This window comes from Phoxinus phoxinus (assembly GCF_949152265.1).
Source record: "Phoxinus phoxinus genome assembly, chromosome: 5".
NCBI classification, from domain to species: domain Eukaryota; kingdom Metazoa; phylum Chordata; class Actinopteri; order Cypriniformes; family Leuciscidae; genus Phoxinus; species Phoxinus phoxinus.
This window is the reverse complement of record NC_136880.1, coordinates 35,847,660-35,865,585: the sequence shown is the minus strand read 5'-3', so window position 1 is coordinate 35,865,585 and position 17,926 is coordinate 35,847,660. Positions and strand designations below refer to the sequence as shown.

Sequence of the window (17,926 nt, the reverse complement as noted above, 5' to 3'; positions counted from 1 at the left end):
TTTGAAGACAGCATCAGTTTCCAAAGCCAGACAGGACATATGTATTTTATTACTGATCTTTTAATCAAACGTATGTGATTACCGGTAATCATACAAGTGCAAATCATTTCTCAAATCATTAAAGAGATGGTTCTTTAAGAAATAAAGTCTGTCATCATCTCCTCAAATTTACACCACTCACAAAATAAACATCCTGGAGGATCAGAGCAACATAAGTGTGTGTACATGATGACAGAGCTGAAACGATTCCTTTAAGCAGGATGATATATACAAGTGCCATTTATAAGGATGCTCCGATCCGATCGATTGGCCGCAGATTGGTATCGGTCGATAATCACATTCTATGACTCAAGAGTCACAAAACATTAGTTAACCATAGTAAATTACACATCTCTATTTAGAGCAGTTTATCTCGATTCAAACAAGCTCACAAACAACATAACATGATGCGTAGATCTTGAGAAAATCCTCAAGCAGTGGCTAAAGCTATAGGACTTCGAACACAGTGTTTTCCAACGTAATTTGAAAGTTTAATCAATGGAAACTGGATCTTGGGTATTGTGGGTAGGTAATATGTGTCGAGACCAATCGGACACTGTTCTACAGCTAGAGATCGCTTGGATTGACATGTCTTAATTTCGGCCAATCATGATGGCAAGAAATCGATAGTCGAATCTGCTGCAGTAATCCTGATCGGAGCATCCCTAGCAATTTCTCATGCAGTTTGAACACATTAGTGCAGAAATCACTGCGTGTACTGAAATGAGTTGCAATGGTCAAAAGTGTGCATGCATCATCTCATTCGACGTGATTGGTTGCTGGAATATAGGGGCGGGACAACACTGACTTGTGGCCTATAAGGGTGAGAGCGGAAGGTGCTTTTGCGGTGCGGGGAGAAGGCTCGCCGGTCCTTGACAGATTTCTGTTTTAACTTAAGTAAAACATTAATCACATGTGAACATCACCCAAATCAGAATGGGAGACTTTTTCCTCACTAAAAACCAAAAGAACAGTTCATTTCAACCAGACCAGCGCTAATGAATAAAATAACCTCTAAGCATTTACATTGTGACACAATACCTAATCAATCTTCATAAAAGACTGAAAATAAGAGTTTAACCACTAAAAGAAGATAAAACCACCCTAAAACAACATGTTGATTACTCAAGTTTGGCTTTTTTACTGAATTTGAATAGTTTTATTATGCATGTTGTCACTGTCTCCTGTAAAATGGCAAGAAGATCCATTTTCTCTCTTAGTTTGTATGTAAATGTATGAGTACCTTGTCATTGGACTCTGAATATATGCTGCGTCTCGTCCTGATGATAGGAATAGGATCTGGCAGTCTCCGATCAAGACTACGAGTTTTGTGTGCATCCCCTGGCAGCAAAGGTGTGTGGTTAGACTAAAACAGGTGGGACGAGAAGATGCAAAATTATTAGGGCTTGTGATGATGTATGTTAGGCAAACAAATCTTGATATACTTGCAACGTGTACATGCACACACAGACGCACACTTTAAATAAAGCACCACACAGGGTATTGATTATTTGGTTTAAATCAAATTGAAAGGGATATCTGGGACTTCCTGACTATATATTTTTAATGCTGATAAGAACCGGAATCTGTTGTTAGTCTCACCTGTGATTTGAGACCAATTTTAGGAAGCTCCCATTCAGATCTGGAGTCACCTGCACTGTAGTAATACAGCCGGCCTCGCTCGTCTGTGTGCCTCAACCACTATATACATATACAAAACACACACAGGCATGATGTGCAAAATATCATCTTTAAAATCAACTAGTCAGTGAGTTGCCTGAACAACCAGTTGACTAATCGGTCTTGAGAAAGCCCTGTTTAAACCTGGTATTAAGATGCAAATTGGTTGCTTAATACAGGTGTAAACAGGGTCTAAAACGTTCTGAGTTTGTCCACTTTCGACCACTTCTAAAGGTAGGCGAAAACGCATTCGACCTGTTTGATTTTGTAGTTTAGACGCTTATGTGGCTGAATGTGTTAAAACAGCCACAAAAGACGCTACTCTCCGCCTACTGACCTAATGCGTAAACATTCCTGATTTCTAACACGCCAGAGCAGAGCAGAAATGAAAGCTGTTGCTCTCTCTGTGTTTCTCCATCATCTCCAGTAACTTTCATATGTAATTTGCATGAGGATATTTCGAAAGGTCGAAAGATCCAAAAAAAGCCCAAATATTTACCCATCTGTAGACACTCCCCTTGAAGAAATAAGGGACAGAAGTGGTTGAAAGTGGACAAAAGAGACGGATTAAAACACCAGGTGTAAAAGAGAATGTGTCTCCCACATCTACTTGTGATCTGATTGACTGAAAGTGGGTCGCGAGACCGTTCTGAATGGGCAACTGCGCGTGCAGTCAAAAAAAACTACATCAACAAAAAGAAAAAATTCTAAATTGTTTTTCTGATGCAAGACTTTTATTTTGAAAGACATGAAAAGCGTGAAAGGTTTTGATTCGTCTGTCAGAGAAAAACGTGTTGTCCTGAATCAGTATCTGCGGTCAGATGAGATGTTGTCAGTCTATAAGACTTTAATCAGGCTAGAAATGTTTAACTGTCTAACAACTAAATCACAGCTTACTGCCAGCACAAAATAAAGCAGCGCAAAAAAAAAAAAAAGTATTCATTAGTGAGGTTAGTAAGAAAAAAACGGTCAAGCAAGCACTAACACACTGGGTTTGTCTTTGTACCTTCTCATTAGTATAGTCAGACACATACAGAGTGTGTCCATGCTCATCCATTTCTTCAGACCAGCCTCTAGGGGGCGAACCGTACTGACTGTCTGATTGGCTGCTCAGACAGTTTTCCTCCGATGACAGAACCTTCACCCAGCCAATCACAAAAAAAGCAAAACGAGTAGAAATGAAGAAAAAGAGAGAAAAAGAAAGTGAAATAGTTAATTAAGAGATGCAGACAAGGAAAAGAGAGAAGAGAAACAAATCACCAATCAGTCACAATCAACCCATTGCCCACAAGATTTGAGAAACTCAGTTACCCAGAATGCTTTGCATGTATATAAACATACAGCAGGTAGAGAAAGAGTTTAGCTATCCCATCATGCATTTCCCAAGGCCACAGATGATATTTTGTCCCTGATGGAGTTATTCCCCTTTGCAAGCCACATATGATGATTTGATTTTGTGTGTGTGTGTTTATGCGTGCATGCATCACCGTTTGTTGTAAAGTGTCTTATCTGAGGGTGTGTACCTCAGTGTCAGTCATTTCTTGTTTCCCCTCTTTCCTGGTGAGGCTATCCCGTGCCCGTGGGGGTTTCCAGGTCCTCTCCTGCGTGCTGCGATTGTAGTAGAAGAGTCTGCCATTCTGGTCTTTGTGAGTCTCCCAGTCACCATGGTTGTGGAGCGGAGAAGAGGACGGCAGTGGAGGGGTGGATGACTGAGAGATCTTCAGCTCCTGCAGGTTTGTGTATACAGGAGAATCAGGCCTGCCCTGCCCTGAACCTAAAGTCTGCATAAGAAGAGAGAGAGAGAGACAGACTTGTTGAATCAATCCTTGGAGTTACAGCACCCGTCTCCCAACATTGCTGCCCCCTCAGATGATGACGCCCTATGCAACAAACAATTGACAACTGTATTGAAAACTGTATAGAAAAACAATGTATTACATGTTTTACATGATATACGTCAGGGTTTGTCAATGGGACCCACATTTTCCCATGGTCATTAAGCCTCGACCCAGTGTGTGTGTGCTGCGCGTTTTTTGTTTTTTTTTAAAAATACATTTTATATGGGAGTATATTAATGTCAAACCCTGTATATACACTACATTGCTAAAAGTTTTGGGATGTCTGCCTTTACATGCACATGGACTTGAATGACATCCAATTCTTAACCCGTAGGGTTTAATATGGAGTGGTCCACCCTTTGCAGATATAACAGCTTCAACTCTTCTGGGAAGGCTTTCCACAAGGTTTAGGAAGGCCTTCTCGTCCAACATCAGTGCCTGACCTCACAAATGTGCTTCTAAACATTTAGAAGTAAGTTTTTTGTTGTTGATGTTTCTTGGGCGGCACACTCCCTGAACCACCAGTTGAGAAACTGATCATAGGCACACTGATGTTTCTCCATGTCAAAGTTCCTGTTATAAAAACACTGTAAAGCTGCTTTGAAACAATCTATATTGTTAAAAGCGCTATATAAATGAAGGTTACTTGTCTTGACTTCTATGACCTGTTAAAGTTTCAGTTTTTTGCCAGATTTTCTTGCTTGAACAGAAACCTAAATTGCAGTAATGGCATCTGCGGCAGCTTACATTTCTGTGTATCCCTAATGCTCACAGAAACTGATTTGAATTGTATTTTCTTTCTATTGCTACATGACGGATATAATGAGACAAGAACAATAGTAACAGTCAAAGAGGGAAACATAGGGGATAGATTAGAGAGAGAGGGAAAGACTATCATTCATACCTGAAACTATTTATGGAAGAACCTGCAAAACCACATTCCAGGCCCTTACAACACACATCTGAATACTTACTTTACCACAAGGCATCTCGACAAGATTAGATTTGCAATGGATAAAAAGTTGTTTAAACAAAATAATCTGGATAATGAGGAAAATGACAATATGAAAATGCAGCACAAAAGCACTGAATAAAAGGAGGGAATTGATGACAAACCTCTATGCTCACAAAATACTGAAACAGAGAGAGATGGAGGGAGAGAGAAGGTGAACAATTGTGTCATTCAATCAAACCTATTATACAACAGCCTCATAGGTAATTTAATTATGACTAAGCACATTAGAGTAAGTGTGTGAGAGAGAAAGATCACTTGATTATTTTGCGAAGCTATTGAACGTTTTATTACAATGTGAATCATAATGCATATGTGAAGTGCACCAGTCCAGTCCATCACTGCAGTGTCCGAAACAAGGCAATGAGCTCACATGAATGTGTGCATAGTGAACCAGGATGGCACTTAACAGTTTAAGCCACACAGAGGATAATGTCATCAGATTAAAGACTCTGCCTGAAGCGCACAAACATACGCTAATGGCATGGTGTGATTAAACCAAGTCAGACTTTTAAGGTCAACGTGAACCCAAAGCAACATTGAGAACCTACACCCGATATCCCAAAAATTATCATGTGATCAAAACGATAATGTAAAATTTCATAACATTCCCATTTAATGAAAAAAAAAAAAAACGATGTGATGTATTGGACAAATTGCACAAAATTCATGTTTCATCGATCTGCCCAGTAATGTGCAGTGAACAGTCTACGATCTAAATATTTGGTACAATTTTCATTAAGTATAACCATAGGATAACAGAAAGTTGGAATGCTAATTTAAACAGTGTAATATTTACAAAACATAACTATAGACATAAATCCCTTACTAAAACTAGACCCAATTACGCCGTCTCTCATGTGCTGAAGCTGGATTATGTAATGGCTTAGAGTGTGAAATGTGAAAATGTGGGGGAAAAAAATATTTGTTGTGGAAACAAACCACTGAATGTGTATGAATGAAAGATTAATGGTGGTACATGAAAAGCCAGGGGCAATAAAAACACTCAACTAGTTTCCACAATGGAAACTCACCAATTAAGCATTTCAAATTCACTGAATAAAAGATCAGTAGACAAAAACATGGATCACAACGACAACAATTGAATCTAAAAAAACAAGCAATGTATAAACACAAATGATCGCAACACACAAAGGGTAGTTAATAAAAGCATATCAAGACAGAAGCAAAGTGTTTTTTAAACTTTAAACAAGCCTGTTCCTGATAATTCAAAGCACTATATTAGATGGGTGAGCACCCAAGAAACCAGCTTGATGTTAAGAGACGTGAAGAAACAGCCAGCAGGTGGCGTAATGCTCACCCTGTATGTCTGTGGATCCTCATGTTTTAAGATAGGGGACTACGCTTTCAGATGACATTAAACATGACACCTTTCATCACAATCAATAATATTTGATTATTTCTTTCTAAATCTTGCCAAAATAATCTTCTAAATATTCTCTGACCCTATGGCTAGCTTCAGCTCCATACCAGCGTGATGAATAGATCTTCAAGCAAAGGGAACTGGATGAATATTTAAATGCTGCGTACCGATCCCGATCTGAACTCTGACTTGTGATGGAGTCTGAATCATAATGACACCGTGTTCACGAACTGGCCCCCCAACTGAGCCTGGTGTCTCCCAATGTTTTTTCTCCATTCTGTCACCTGATGGAGTTTGGGTTCCTTGCCACTGTTGCCTCTAGCTTGCTTAGTTGGGGACACTTAATACTCAACAATATCAGGAATCAACAGACACTGAACTGACTTCAGCTGAACAACATCCGTAAAGCTGCTTTAAAACAATCTGTATTGTATAAAGCGCTATATTACTTAAGATGACTTGACTGATTCGCACCCCTGCTGAACAGCTCATCTGTGCTTTTGCCAGACAGGCTGAAGTTTCATCACTGTGAATGCAAAGTCATCACCATCGTGAAGAAGCTGTAGGTTCGTTTTTGCATGCAACCAGAGAAGAAATAACAAAAGAAAGAAGTATTATCTTTGTAGTACTTCTTTTTAACATTAACTTCCTTCTCCAAACCATGGTACGATATCATTTACCATTTAGTAGCAGCATAGAAAATGCTGGTATGACAAGCTCCAAGTGAACATTTTTTTATTCATTTACAATTAGACCCAAAATAAGTATCCGGTGGAGTACTGAATTGAACAGTACTGAATTGTACAGTGTGTGCAGAATTTTGGTAATAGAAAACAGTAGAATCATGTACCTTAACTTTATGCGTATGCGAGTGTAAGGGTGTGTATTGCAAGCAGGATAGTGAGCAAGTCATTGTGAGTGCAGGAATGAGGAAGTGTAAGTGTTCTTGCAGCAAGTCAGAACAAAATCCCTGGACTAAAGAAGAGAGCCAAGCTAACTCCATTTCTCCCTCTCTTTGCCTCCAACTATCTCTTGTAGCCGTCATTCCTTTCTCTACCCTTTATATCTCCCCGTTTCTCTTTCTATACCTCTCCCTCTCTTAGCCTTTATAACCCTAGTCTAACTCTTATTGCCATGGCAAATATTTGTAAATTTGTAGGCCTACTGCTAAAGGATTTACAGCTATATATAATAATTGACAAAAAGGGTAAAGAGGTGACTAACAAGTTAGAAATTAACGTATAAAAGAAAATATGAAACATACACTCTAAAAAAAAAAAAGTTAAATGTGGAATAACCCAAACTGTTGGTTTAATTATTTTACTTAGGTGGGTTTGTCCATATTTGAAACAACCCAAGATTATTTAGTGTACTAAAATAAGGAAGAGCATTTTGAAATGTGAGACTTCTTCTCTTCCTCTCTCTTAACCACTCAATTTCTTCTTTCATTGTTAACTTCATATTGTCAATTTCCCCCCTCATTCCACTCCACCGCTCTGTTTCTGACATGAGGAGACTTAACACCTCAAATAAGCAGAACACTGTGTGCCAACATGCCCTAAAGACTCAGATGAGTGTGTTTTTGTGCTGCCCTATAATAGACACGCACCCAAAAACACTAAAGAAACAGGGAATCAAAGATAGATATGTTCAAAAGAAGAAAAAGCTATTAAAGGGACAGGGAAAAAACAAGAGAGAGATGGGGGAAGGATGGAAGAAAAGCATTTGAATATCACTCTTGAAATACAGTGAAACCAAGTCTAAATCACACAGAAATATCTAGAGCCTGTCCAGGTCAATACCACACACTAAAGCATCCTTAAATTCCAGCAAGAGAGAGACATATAATCTGGTAATCTAATAATGTCTGAGTCAATCATTTTTTAGTTGCTCCTCTCATTCTATCACGAAACGGTCTGGGTAACAAACGCAGTTTTCTTCTGAGTTTGTTGTATACAAATAGACCCTCTGTGGCCATTTATATAGACCACATGGACACACACACGCATCATGACTAACCTTAATCCACTACAGACCAGTCTTAGAGAGCTTCTCACTTTATTAAGAATAATCCTGCATGTATGTGTCCTCTGTGCTAAGGAGGATGGGACATAGATTATGCAGTGCAATCCTCCTTACAGTGACCCTTGAAGCTAAACAGTAGTCCGAGAAAGAGAAAGTGACCTTTGAACCTAAACAGTACTGTCTATATAGATGTGTATAAACTACATGAAAAACCTTTGGGCAGGATGTTGCATAATATTTGATAACCTCATAAAACACACCCCACTGCCACAAAAACGAGTGCAAAGCAGAGTATAAGCAAGCTAAACTCTTAAACTGGCCATCTGAAAATGGTTGGAGCAAAAAGTGAAAGGCTCCACACAGACATTAAAGTAATCAATGAGAAAAGTGCAAGAACTTTGTTCAAGCGCTTTGGTGGCCATGGGTCTAAAGCGCTGAATAAAATGCAGTCCATTTACAATCTCTGGAACACAATCAGGCAGCAGTTTTCAGGGAAGCAAGTACATCTATCTACCTAACTGAATGGGGAAACAGTGATATCTCAAAAACGACTTACCAAACCAACATTTCAATAACATATTTCAAATCAGCAATCAAATCTGACATGAATGGTATAATAAATTATGGTTCTTCTTACCCTCAGATAACAAAAAAAGGGAATATTTCAGACTGGTCCAGCCAATGTACCAGTTTAAAAGCTAATTTCTCCAAGTTAATTGTAATGCCAGTGAAGCTTATGGCTCTTGCCATTTTTGTCTGCAATATGCATAAGCTGAGAGTCTGTGGCTGAGACTACAAAAGTCTGACGTTAAACATGATAAAACACCAGTTATTAGACACACTCAGTCTAAAGCATTCACATCCAGAACTGACTCCACTTATCTGAACCACACAGAGATTTCAGTACAAACCTGTGCAGGGATACACAAGGTTAAACCATGAGCTCACAACCCCTTTCTAAAAGGAGAATATGAATTAGCATTAGAATGCCATTTATTTGTATGCTTATGCTATGCCAGGGAACAATTACATTAAAATAAACCTTCACAAATAACTCAGCAAGGTTAAATAAAGCTGTTGCAGTGATAAGTGATCAATGTTTACAGTGAAGTGTATTAACAGTAGCTATCCTGCAGTATTAGCATTATAGTATTATGTAAGCTACAGAGCAATAGGCCCATGGAGCAGTTGAACACTGAGATTCGGTCGACAGAGAAAATAGATTAAAACAGCTTAAAACAGCATTTCATCTGCATCAGGGCAGAGGAATCAGGAATCAGACTGTTTTGTTTTTTACAATCACATTATTACAGTTGTGTAAAAAGCAAAACAAGCCTGGTAATGTGTGTGTCAGCCTGCTTGTGTGTGCAAAGATATGCTGAGTGTATGATTTCTTAAATTGTGTATTCTTGATATAGTGTGTGTGTGTGTGTGTGTGTGTGTGTGTGTGTGTGTGTGTGTGTGTGTGTGTGTGTGTGTGTGTGTGTGTGTGTGTGTGTGTGTGTGTGTGTGTGTGTGTGTGTGTGTGTGTGTGTGTGTGTATGTGTGTGTGTGTGTGTGTGTGTGTTTCTTCTCAGGCCAGCTGTCCACTGAACTGTTATGTATCAAAGCTTATGTAATACAGAAATTCACATCACACACATCCTGGTCACATCAGCATGTCACAGTAACTTAAGACAATAGCACATCATGTTCCTGCTCCAATTCTTTCTCTGACAACAACTGCAGTTTGTGTGTATAGAACAACCTGTGTGAACGTCTGTGCTGCACATGCAAGCTCAACAGCATTTGCATGGCTAGAGAGTATCATAAGCATAAGTTGTTTAACACTGGACCCCATTGGCATTCAGTGTATGACAAAAACATTTTTCAAAATATCTTCCATAGAATACATACATACAGGTTTAAAACACACAAGAGTGAGTAAACAATGACAGGATGGTAATTTTTGGATGAATTATCCCTTTATGTGTATGTGATTCAGCAAAAAAAGAAACGAGAAAACAGAAAAACAGAGAAAATGCACTTACTATTTTTAGTGTAGTTGAGGTAAATTTAGCAATTGTGTATGTGTGAGTATGTCCATTCATGCATAGTGCAGATGGAGGTGTGCTGTGTGCGAGTGTGCGCCTGAGTGTGAGCCTTACCGGTTCCTCTGGGTACATGATGTATCCGCAGTGCTGCTCAGTGCAGAATATCCTATAACAGGAGACGCAACTGCAAGCAACTCTTAACTGGGCAGGATGAAGGACGCTAGAGCCAGTGCAGAGCGCTGATACACAAAACCACTCAAACAAACACAGAGAAACACTCTCCTCACCCCCTCCCATTCAACACCATCACATCATGCTGAACATCCCGACCCAAACTCTCTCTCACTCTCCCTCTGTTCTCAGAGAGATTAAGCAAATCTTCATATGAACGTAATAAAGACAACCCTTCTGTTCACACGCACAGATGATGGAAGGAACTACAGACAGACTGAGTGTTTTCATCTCTTTCCTCCATCAAACTCTCTCTTCGATGTAGTACTGTATGTAGTCCTCCACGTCCCTGCAAGTGACCTTTGGTCACATACATTAACAGACACATTTGTACAAACAGAACACGCCTTGCTCAGTTTCAGTCTTTATGACATGTTGTAGACCAGGGGTTTTCAATCTTTTAGACGCCACAGACCCCCGAATATGATAACCCTCATGTGAGGACCCCCATTTTAAAATATAAAGGGCATCTCTCTTCATAAAAACCCAATTTCTATACTGAAAAATGTATGTTATAAATCTAAAATTAGTTACTATTAAGTTACATACACACATTCTACTCACTTCGTTTAATTGTAATCTAATTTTTTATTTACTTATATTCATCAAAATTATGTTTATGTATTTTGAACTAATTTAATCCATTTAGAAGACTAATAACTAATACATTATTATTATTATTATTATTTAGAATTGTATTTATTCTAATCTAATTTCATTATTATCTTATTATTTACAGTTTTTCCTCTTACAGCCCTGTTGTCACTCCCTTTTGGCCCCCTGTTGTAGACTAGTGAAATGATGATGCCAAGACCATTATTTTGGTTTGAGGACTTCTGATGTTTACAGGCAGTAGACTATTTAGAGATGGAAACCAGGTTGGAAAAAATACAGAACGGGACATATCCCAAACAATCCCTCCAGGATTTCACGATCACAGAGTTGAATGCAAAATCAAGTAAACTCTGCAGCACCGGGACATCCAGTTATATACAAGTGTATTAAAAGGAAATCATTCATTCACAACCTACACTTGTCTATTATCTTTTCAACCTGTTCAAACAAGTTTCAACTAGAACGTTTGTAGATAATGATAGGCTACAATTAAACTATTTAATACTGAAAATAAAGTATGTTGGAGAGTCACGATTTAAGATTGTGAACGATTAAAATGTCTCCACTATCTGCGCCCGCATCCCAACATACTTTATAACGCGACGTACATTCACATCACGTTTAGCAACGCAGCGGACGCTCATGTGCCATTGCCGTTCTTCTCCATCACGAAAGTTTATTTGCATGAATTAAAACCTTGCCAGTTAAACTTTTTACTCACATGCTGTTCTGACATAAGCTTTTCTGAGCACATATACCCGAAGCGTACGCACACTAAAAGCCTGTCACACAGCGTTTGAGTACTGAATTAAGTTCTCTTTCGCATCTTAAACCATCTTAATCAGACAAATACACGCAAGGTTTACACAAACACAGTTGTTTATATCTTAAGTGAATGTAAAGAGTTTAGATGTGAGTCAGTCTATAAGATCTGTTCATTAAGTTAGTTAAAGTGGTCATCGGATGCCCATATTCCATAAGTTGGTATGATTCTTTAGGGTCTTCATGTAAAGTTAGAAACATACTTTGGTTACAATTCCTCAATGGTTGTGTAAAATAACACCCTTTATACCTCCTCAAAAACAGCTCTGTTCAGTGACCCATTTCGGTGCATGTCTCTTTAAATGATAATGAGCAACTGCTCACCCCACCCCTCTCTTCCCAGGGGCGTGTTGACACAAGACATGTTAAGTTTATTTATTTCAGTAATTCAACTTAAAAGGCTTGAAATATCTCACTTTGCATGTAATGAGTCAATAATATAATATATTAGTTTCACCTTTTGAGTTACGATATTCAAATTTTTCGAGTTATATGCAAACACCAATGAATTTGGTGAATTTTGCATCTGATGACCCCTTTAATTTGTCATTAATGTTAAACAACAACAACAAAATACAAAGAGAAAATTACTCACTGCTCTTGACTGAATAATTTTAGTACCTTATCTTTAATAACAACCAGTGTATATTTAATTTATACAGTCTATATTTATTTTTATTTTTTTACATTTATTCCATTTCTTACTTGAATGCTACTCTTAAATACACCTACTGCAGCTGACAATATTAATGCACTGTTTATTTAATTAATATCTTATTACAGCTGTCACTAATGATTATTTTGGCAAACAAGTAATCTGTTGATTATTTTGACGATTAATCAACTAATCAGATTTTTATTTTGTGGTAATAAACAATAGCCTTTTAAATGACTAAAAATAAATATATAATTGCAGTGAGGCGATAAATATTGGTTCAAAAAGAATCAAAACAAGTAATCATAGGGCTTTATAGAACAACACTGTTAAAATATATAATATAATAAACATAATACAGACAATCAACTTTAAACATTATGTATTTTAACGAATGCCTGCAGTGCAGAGGGCACCAACGGGCCTGGTGTTGTTACACTTCACAGCAGATCAAATCCTTGTTTAATACCGGTATTGGCAAAACAACATTTAATTCAAATGTTAACTTAATCTTTAATACTTTGCCAATTCTTCATGATAGAAATGATATAGCCACTGTAATTTATTGGACAAGATTAGGTGAACATCATAACATGCAAACTCAGAGAGAGGGTTTAAAGGGCACCTATTATGGAATTTAGAAATTTACCTTTCATGTAGTGTGTAACATAGATCTAAGTGAACAAAAACATCCTGCAGAGTTTGAAATATGAAAGTGCACCGTATATAAAGTTATTGTCTTTCAAAAGTAAGAGTCGACTCTGAGTCATTTTTATGAATCGTTAGAAGACCGAAGCTTTTTCTCTGACTAGATGACGTCAACTTGTCAAGTTATTTGAATACGATACGCCCACTTATTGCGCTCCAAGGCCAGGGAAACATCAGGGCGACGAGACACTGTGTTCTGAACTGCGACTCAAGACAACTTTTTTCATCTGCCCAAGGAGGAGCATTTGAAGACTAAGTGGCTACAATTCATATAACTATACCACAGAAGTATAGTCCGAGCCTTGTGCTTTGTTCGCGCCATTTTGAAGACGATTGCTTTTTAAATGCAATCAAACTTGGATTCGCGAGCTGGCTGATATTGAAGGAAGGTTCAGTTCCAAGTGTATTTGCATCAGCTTCCTCCTCCGTATCACAACCTGTAAGTGTTATTAATAATTGTTGCTTTTATGTTTTATGTAGCATGCTTGCTTAACTATTATTTAGTTTGTTGTGTAAGCACCGTTTAGCTTCTAGGTCTTCTATTGAGATGTGAAGTGTTTGTCGTTGTTTTCGGAGTTGTCTTAAAGGGCACCTATTATGACATTTAAAATGTTCCTAATGTTGTTTAGGGAGTCCCCAACAACAGTTTTACATGCATGCAATGACAAAAAACACTTTAGTTGTCGTATAATATGCATTTATTTTTACCTGATTTGCTCACCGACTCCCAAATGATTCGTTCAACGACTCATTTTTCAAACCCCTCCTTTGCGCGACGCTAATCTGCGATTGGTCAGATGACCCAGCAGTGTTTACAGAGATAATACTTATTTTTAACACGGAGTACAATGATGCTTTTATCAATTAAATTGTATTATAATAATGATTATAGTCCACTGCTTTATAGTTTGTAGTAAAAAAAACGAAAAATAAGATAAATAATTTAATGTTATGTTAGCAAGCATAGCCCAGAGTTCATATTGTAAAAGCACAATCAGTCTTTGTTTGCGTTAGCCCGATGCATAAACATAACGTTTAAAAAAAAAAAAAAAAAAAATGCAGTTACGTTACAGTTATTACTCTATTCTTTAAGACAACTCCGAAAACAACGACAAACACTTCACATATCTCAATACAATTGTCATTGAAGACCTAGAAGCTAAACGGTGCTTACACAACAAACAAAATAATTATTAAGCATGCTACATAAAATATAAAAGCAAAAATTATTAATAACACTTACAGGTTGTGATACGGAGGAGGAAGCTGATGCAAATACACTTGGAACTGAACCTTCCTTCAATATCAGCCAGCTCGCGAATCCAAGTTTGATTGCATTTAAAAAGCAATCGTCTTCAAAATGACGCGAACAAAGCACAAGGCTCGGACTATACTTCTGTGGTATAGTAAAAAAAAAAAAAAAAAACTTCTGTGGTATAGTGAATTGTAGCCACTTAGTCTTTAAATGCTCCTCCTTGGGCAGATGAAAAAAGTTTGCTTTTGAGCCGCACTTCAGAACACAGCGTCTCGTCGCCATGATATTTTCCCCTGGCCTTGGAGAGCAATAAGTGGGCGTATCGTATTCAAATAACTTGACAAGTTGACGTCATCTAGTCAGAGAAAAAGCTTCGGTCTTCTAACGATTCATAAAAATGACTCAGAGTCGACTCTCACTTTTGAAAGACAATAACTTTATATACGGTGCACTTTCATATTTCAAACTTTGCAGGATGTTTTTGTTCACTTAGATCTATGTTACACACTACATTAGTGTTGTCACGGTACCAAAATTTCAGTATTCGGTACCGATACCTGTGAAAATCCACGGTTCTCGGTACCAATTTCGGTACCAAAGCTAATTTAGATTAAATTTGCATATATTAAAGTGTATATCCATTTGTTAGATAACATTAGATAAAATGACCTAACAATAGTTATATACACTGAAGCAATTATTCTCCTTGGGGTAATAATGTAGCCTACTAATACATTTTTAAAATCAAAAGTTTTATCTGTTCATGAACAATCAAGTGTTTGTATTAAATAACATTCACAAACATACATTAATGTTGTAAAAATATATTGTTCACTCAATGTGTTGATGTTAGATAAGACATTAAGTAATCTTATTGTAGTGTTACCAACTAAACAGGAGATAAAACATGTATTATTTGACTTGACTGTCCTTTTATTTAATCCAAAACTGCGTTCATATTTAAAAGGCCTTTTAAACTAGATACAACCGCACACGATACCACTTTAGGGGCCGTTCACATATCACGTTTTATGCGCGTGCAAATTCGTTATTTCAAATGTAGGCGCGCGGCTTATAATAGAAGCATCTCAACAGGTCATGTGACAAAAACCAGCGGCCTTTCCGTAACAACTGATCATAGCTGTACAGGGCGGCTTTTTATTTCTCATCTCAATGAATATATCTAGTAGTAAAGCTAATGCAAGGGCTAGAAATCAATTAATTCTTTGATGATACTTCCTGGTCATCATGGAGAGCGCAGTTTGCTCCGCGCTTTCTCCTTTCCACAAGCGCGTGCTTTCCGTTGCGTCTGCCGTTGCTATGCTACCATGAACAGAGGCGCGCGGCGCGCCTGGAAAACGAATTTGCACGCGCAAAAAACGCGCTATGTGAACGGCTCTTTCCTCCTTTCTTGTCAACAAGTGGATTCAGACCACCGCATTAGGAGCGCCGCCAGTCGCCATGTCTCAGTGTGTTTATGAAGAGGACGCAACTGTGCACCTTTCGGACAGCGCGTCAAGAACCGGATTAATCCGATACTTCGGTACTACCGGTACTTAAGAAAAGCTGGTACCGTAACCATTTAATTTTTTTAGTACCGAAATGGTACCGAAGTACCGGGTCTTTTGACAACACTACACTACATGAAAGGTAAATTTCAAAATTCCATAATAGGTGCCCTTTAAAGAATAGAATAATACCTCGTAGTAACGTAACTGCATTTTTTTTGTTGTAAAAACGTTATGTTTATGCATCGGGCTAATGCAAACAAAGACTGATTGTGCTTTTACAATATGAACTCTGGGCTATGCTCGCTAACATAACATTAAATGCTTTATCTTATTTTTAGTTTTTTACTACAAACTACAAAGCAGTGGACTATAATCATTATTATAACACGATTGAATTGATAAAATCATCATTGTACTCCATGTTAAACAATAAGTATTATCTCTGTAAACACTGCTGGGTCATCTGACCAATCAACGCAGATTAGCGTCGCGCAAAGGAGGGGTTTGGAAAAATGAGTCGTTGAACGAATCATTTGGGAGTCGGTGAGCAAATCAGGTAAAAATAAATGCATATTATACGACAACAAAAGTGTTTTTTGACATTGCATGCACGTAAAACTGTTGTTGGGGACTCCCTAAACAACATTAGGAACATTTTAAATGTCATAATAGGTGCCCTTTAAACTTTTATTTTGAAATCACGATGAACAGTTAGCATATTTAGAAACATATTGATATATTCTCCTGTGTTGGCGTAGCTTTATAAATGATTTACGTTACAAATCTGATAAAATGGCACATATTGCGCTTCCGGATGAACGTTATAAGCAACCCAAACTCACAGCATATGCAGAGATGGAGTTTGAGACCCGCTCCACACATGTAAATCATTACAGCTCATGTGGAGCAACATCAACTGTGAAGTGAGCATTTATTTATTTAATTGAGTAGAAGCCTTTGTGAATTCACAATAGCACTATGCTATAGTATAATGGGTGGTGTTAATACATCATGCAGACTTGCAGAAAATGGTGTAATTATGCAGTTAATGGATTCTCGTCCTAGCATTGTGCCACTTCCGGTATTTTGCCAGTTACTCGACGAGGGCAAATTACAAACAAGGATTTTTTTTAAATAGAGTACTTGAATCGTGACAGCCCTAGTCTTTACTGTAACTTTTGATCAATTTAATGCATATTTGCTGAATAAAAGTACTAGTTTAAACAAAAAAATATTGACCCCGAAACCTTTAAACGGTTGCGTAAGTGTGCGAGCAAGAGAAAGCACTCGCACCATCCTACACATGCCATGATGACACAACAGCAAACATTTGCTGTTTGGCAGAAATGCTTTGATGACACAGCAGGAGGAAAAGAAAGAAAAACAGTGGGAGGAGATGATAATAAAAAGCTTCAGAGAAAGGAAGGAGTGTGATTGTGAGAGAGAGAAAGATTAAGAGAGAGATGACTTCAGAGGACTAACCACATAATTTATTTTTAAAAGTAACTAAAAGGGTGCTTTCACATCTGTAGTTCGGTTCATTTGGTCCGGACCAAGGGCGAAAAATTATACTTTGTAGCATTTTTCAGGCGTTTTGGTTACTTTTCACACCTCAATGATTGCTCTGGTCTGAATCAGCTGATGAAACGAACCAAAATGCAGTCACGTGACAACATCCACATCACTCGTTGGCCAGATGCGTCTTGAACGTATTTCCATAACTGCACTTCGATTGGTCAGAATTAACGTGCCGGAAAATTCCAACAGAATCTATGAAACCCCCTTTCCCTGAGCTGTTTGCTAAACAAAGCGAAGATTTCACTGTTCTTGTGAGTTTTTGAAAGTTGGGACCTAATATGGTCATCAGACCAAATTTCTATGAGGCTCCGCACCTCCTCACAACTCCAAGTTTGTCCGCAAGCTGCCATGCTAAAAGTGCAAACTGTAAACAAACATAAGTCCTCATCCCATAATGCACAGCGCAGCTGACTACGGCAGCTAGTTTAGCCCAAAAATGCGCAGTTCTTTAGCAGTTGAGTCTGTTCGAGGTCGGATCACGTTCTCACCACAAACGAACCGCTCCAGAGTTCGTTTGAAAGCGTACCGAGACCTACGCTT

The 17,926-nt window shown here is 38.0% G+C and overlaps 1 protein-coding gene across 5 annotated transcripts in view; it reads right to left on the bottom strand.

The window, feature by feature from the left end:
- arhgap12a (Rho GTPase activating protein 12a) overlaps positions 1-17,926 on the bottom strand; it is a 29,825-nt gene that overhangs the window by 6,471 nt on the left and 5,428 nt on the right. For 2 of the 5 annotated variants that reach the window (XM_079613865.1, XM_079613866.1), the window contains exons 3-6: positions 3,243-3,500; positions 2,726-2,857; positions 1,642-1,740; positions 1,283-1,405 (exon numbers count right to left, since the gene is read on the bottom strand). In XM_079613865.1, coding sequence (XP_079469991.1) covers positions 1,283-1,405; positions 1,642-1,740; positions 2,726-2,857; positions 3,243-3,500 — 612 coding nt within the window. The remainder of the gene's footprint in view (positions 1-1,282; positions 1,406-1,641; positions 1,741-2,725; positions 2,858-3,242; positions 3,501-17,926) is intronic. The other 3 variants (XM_079613867.1, XM_079613868.1, XM_079613869.1) reach the window with 2 other exon arrangements.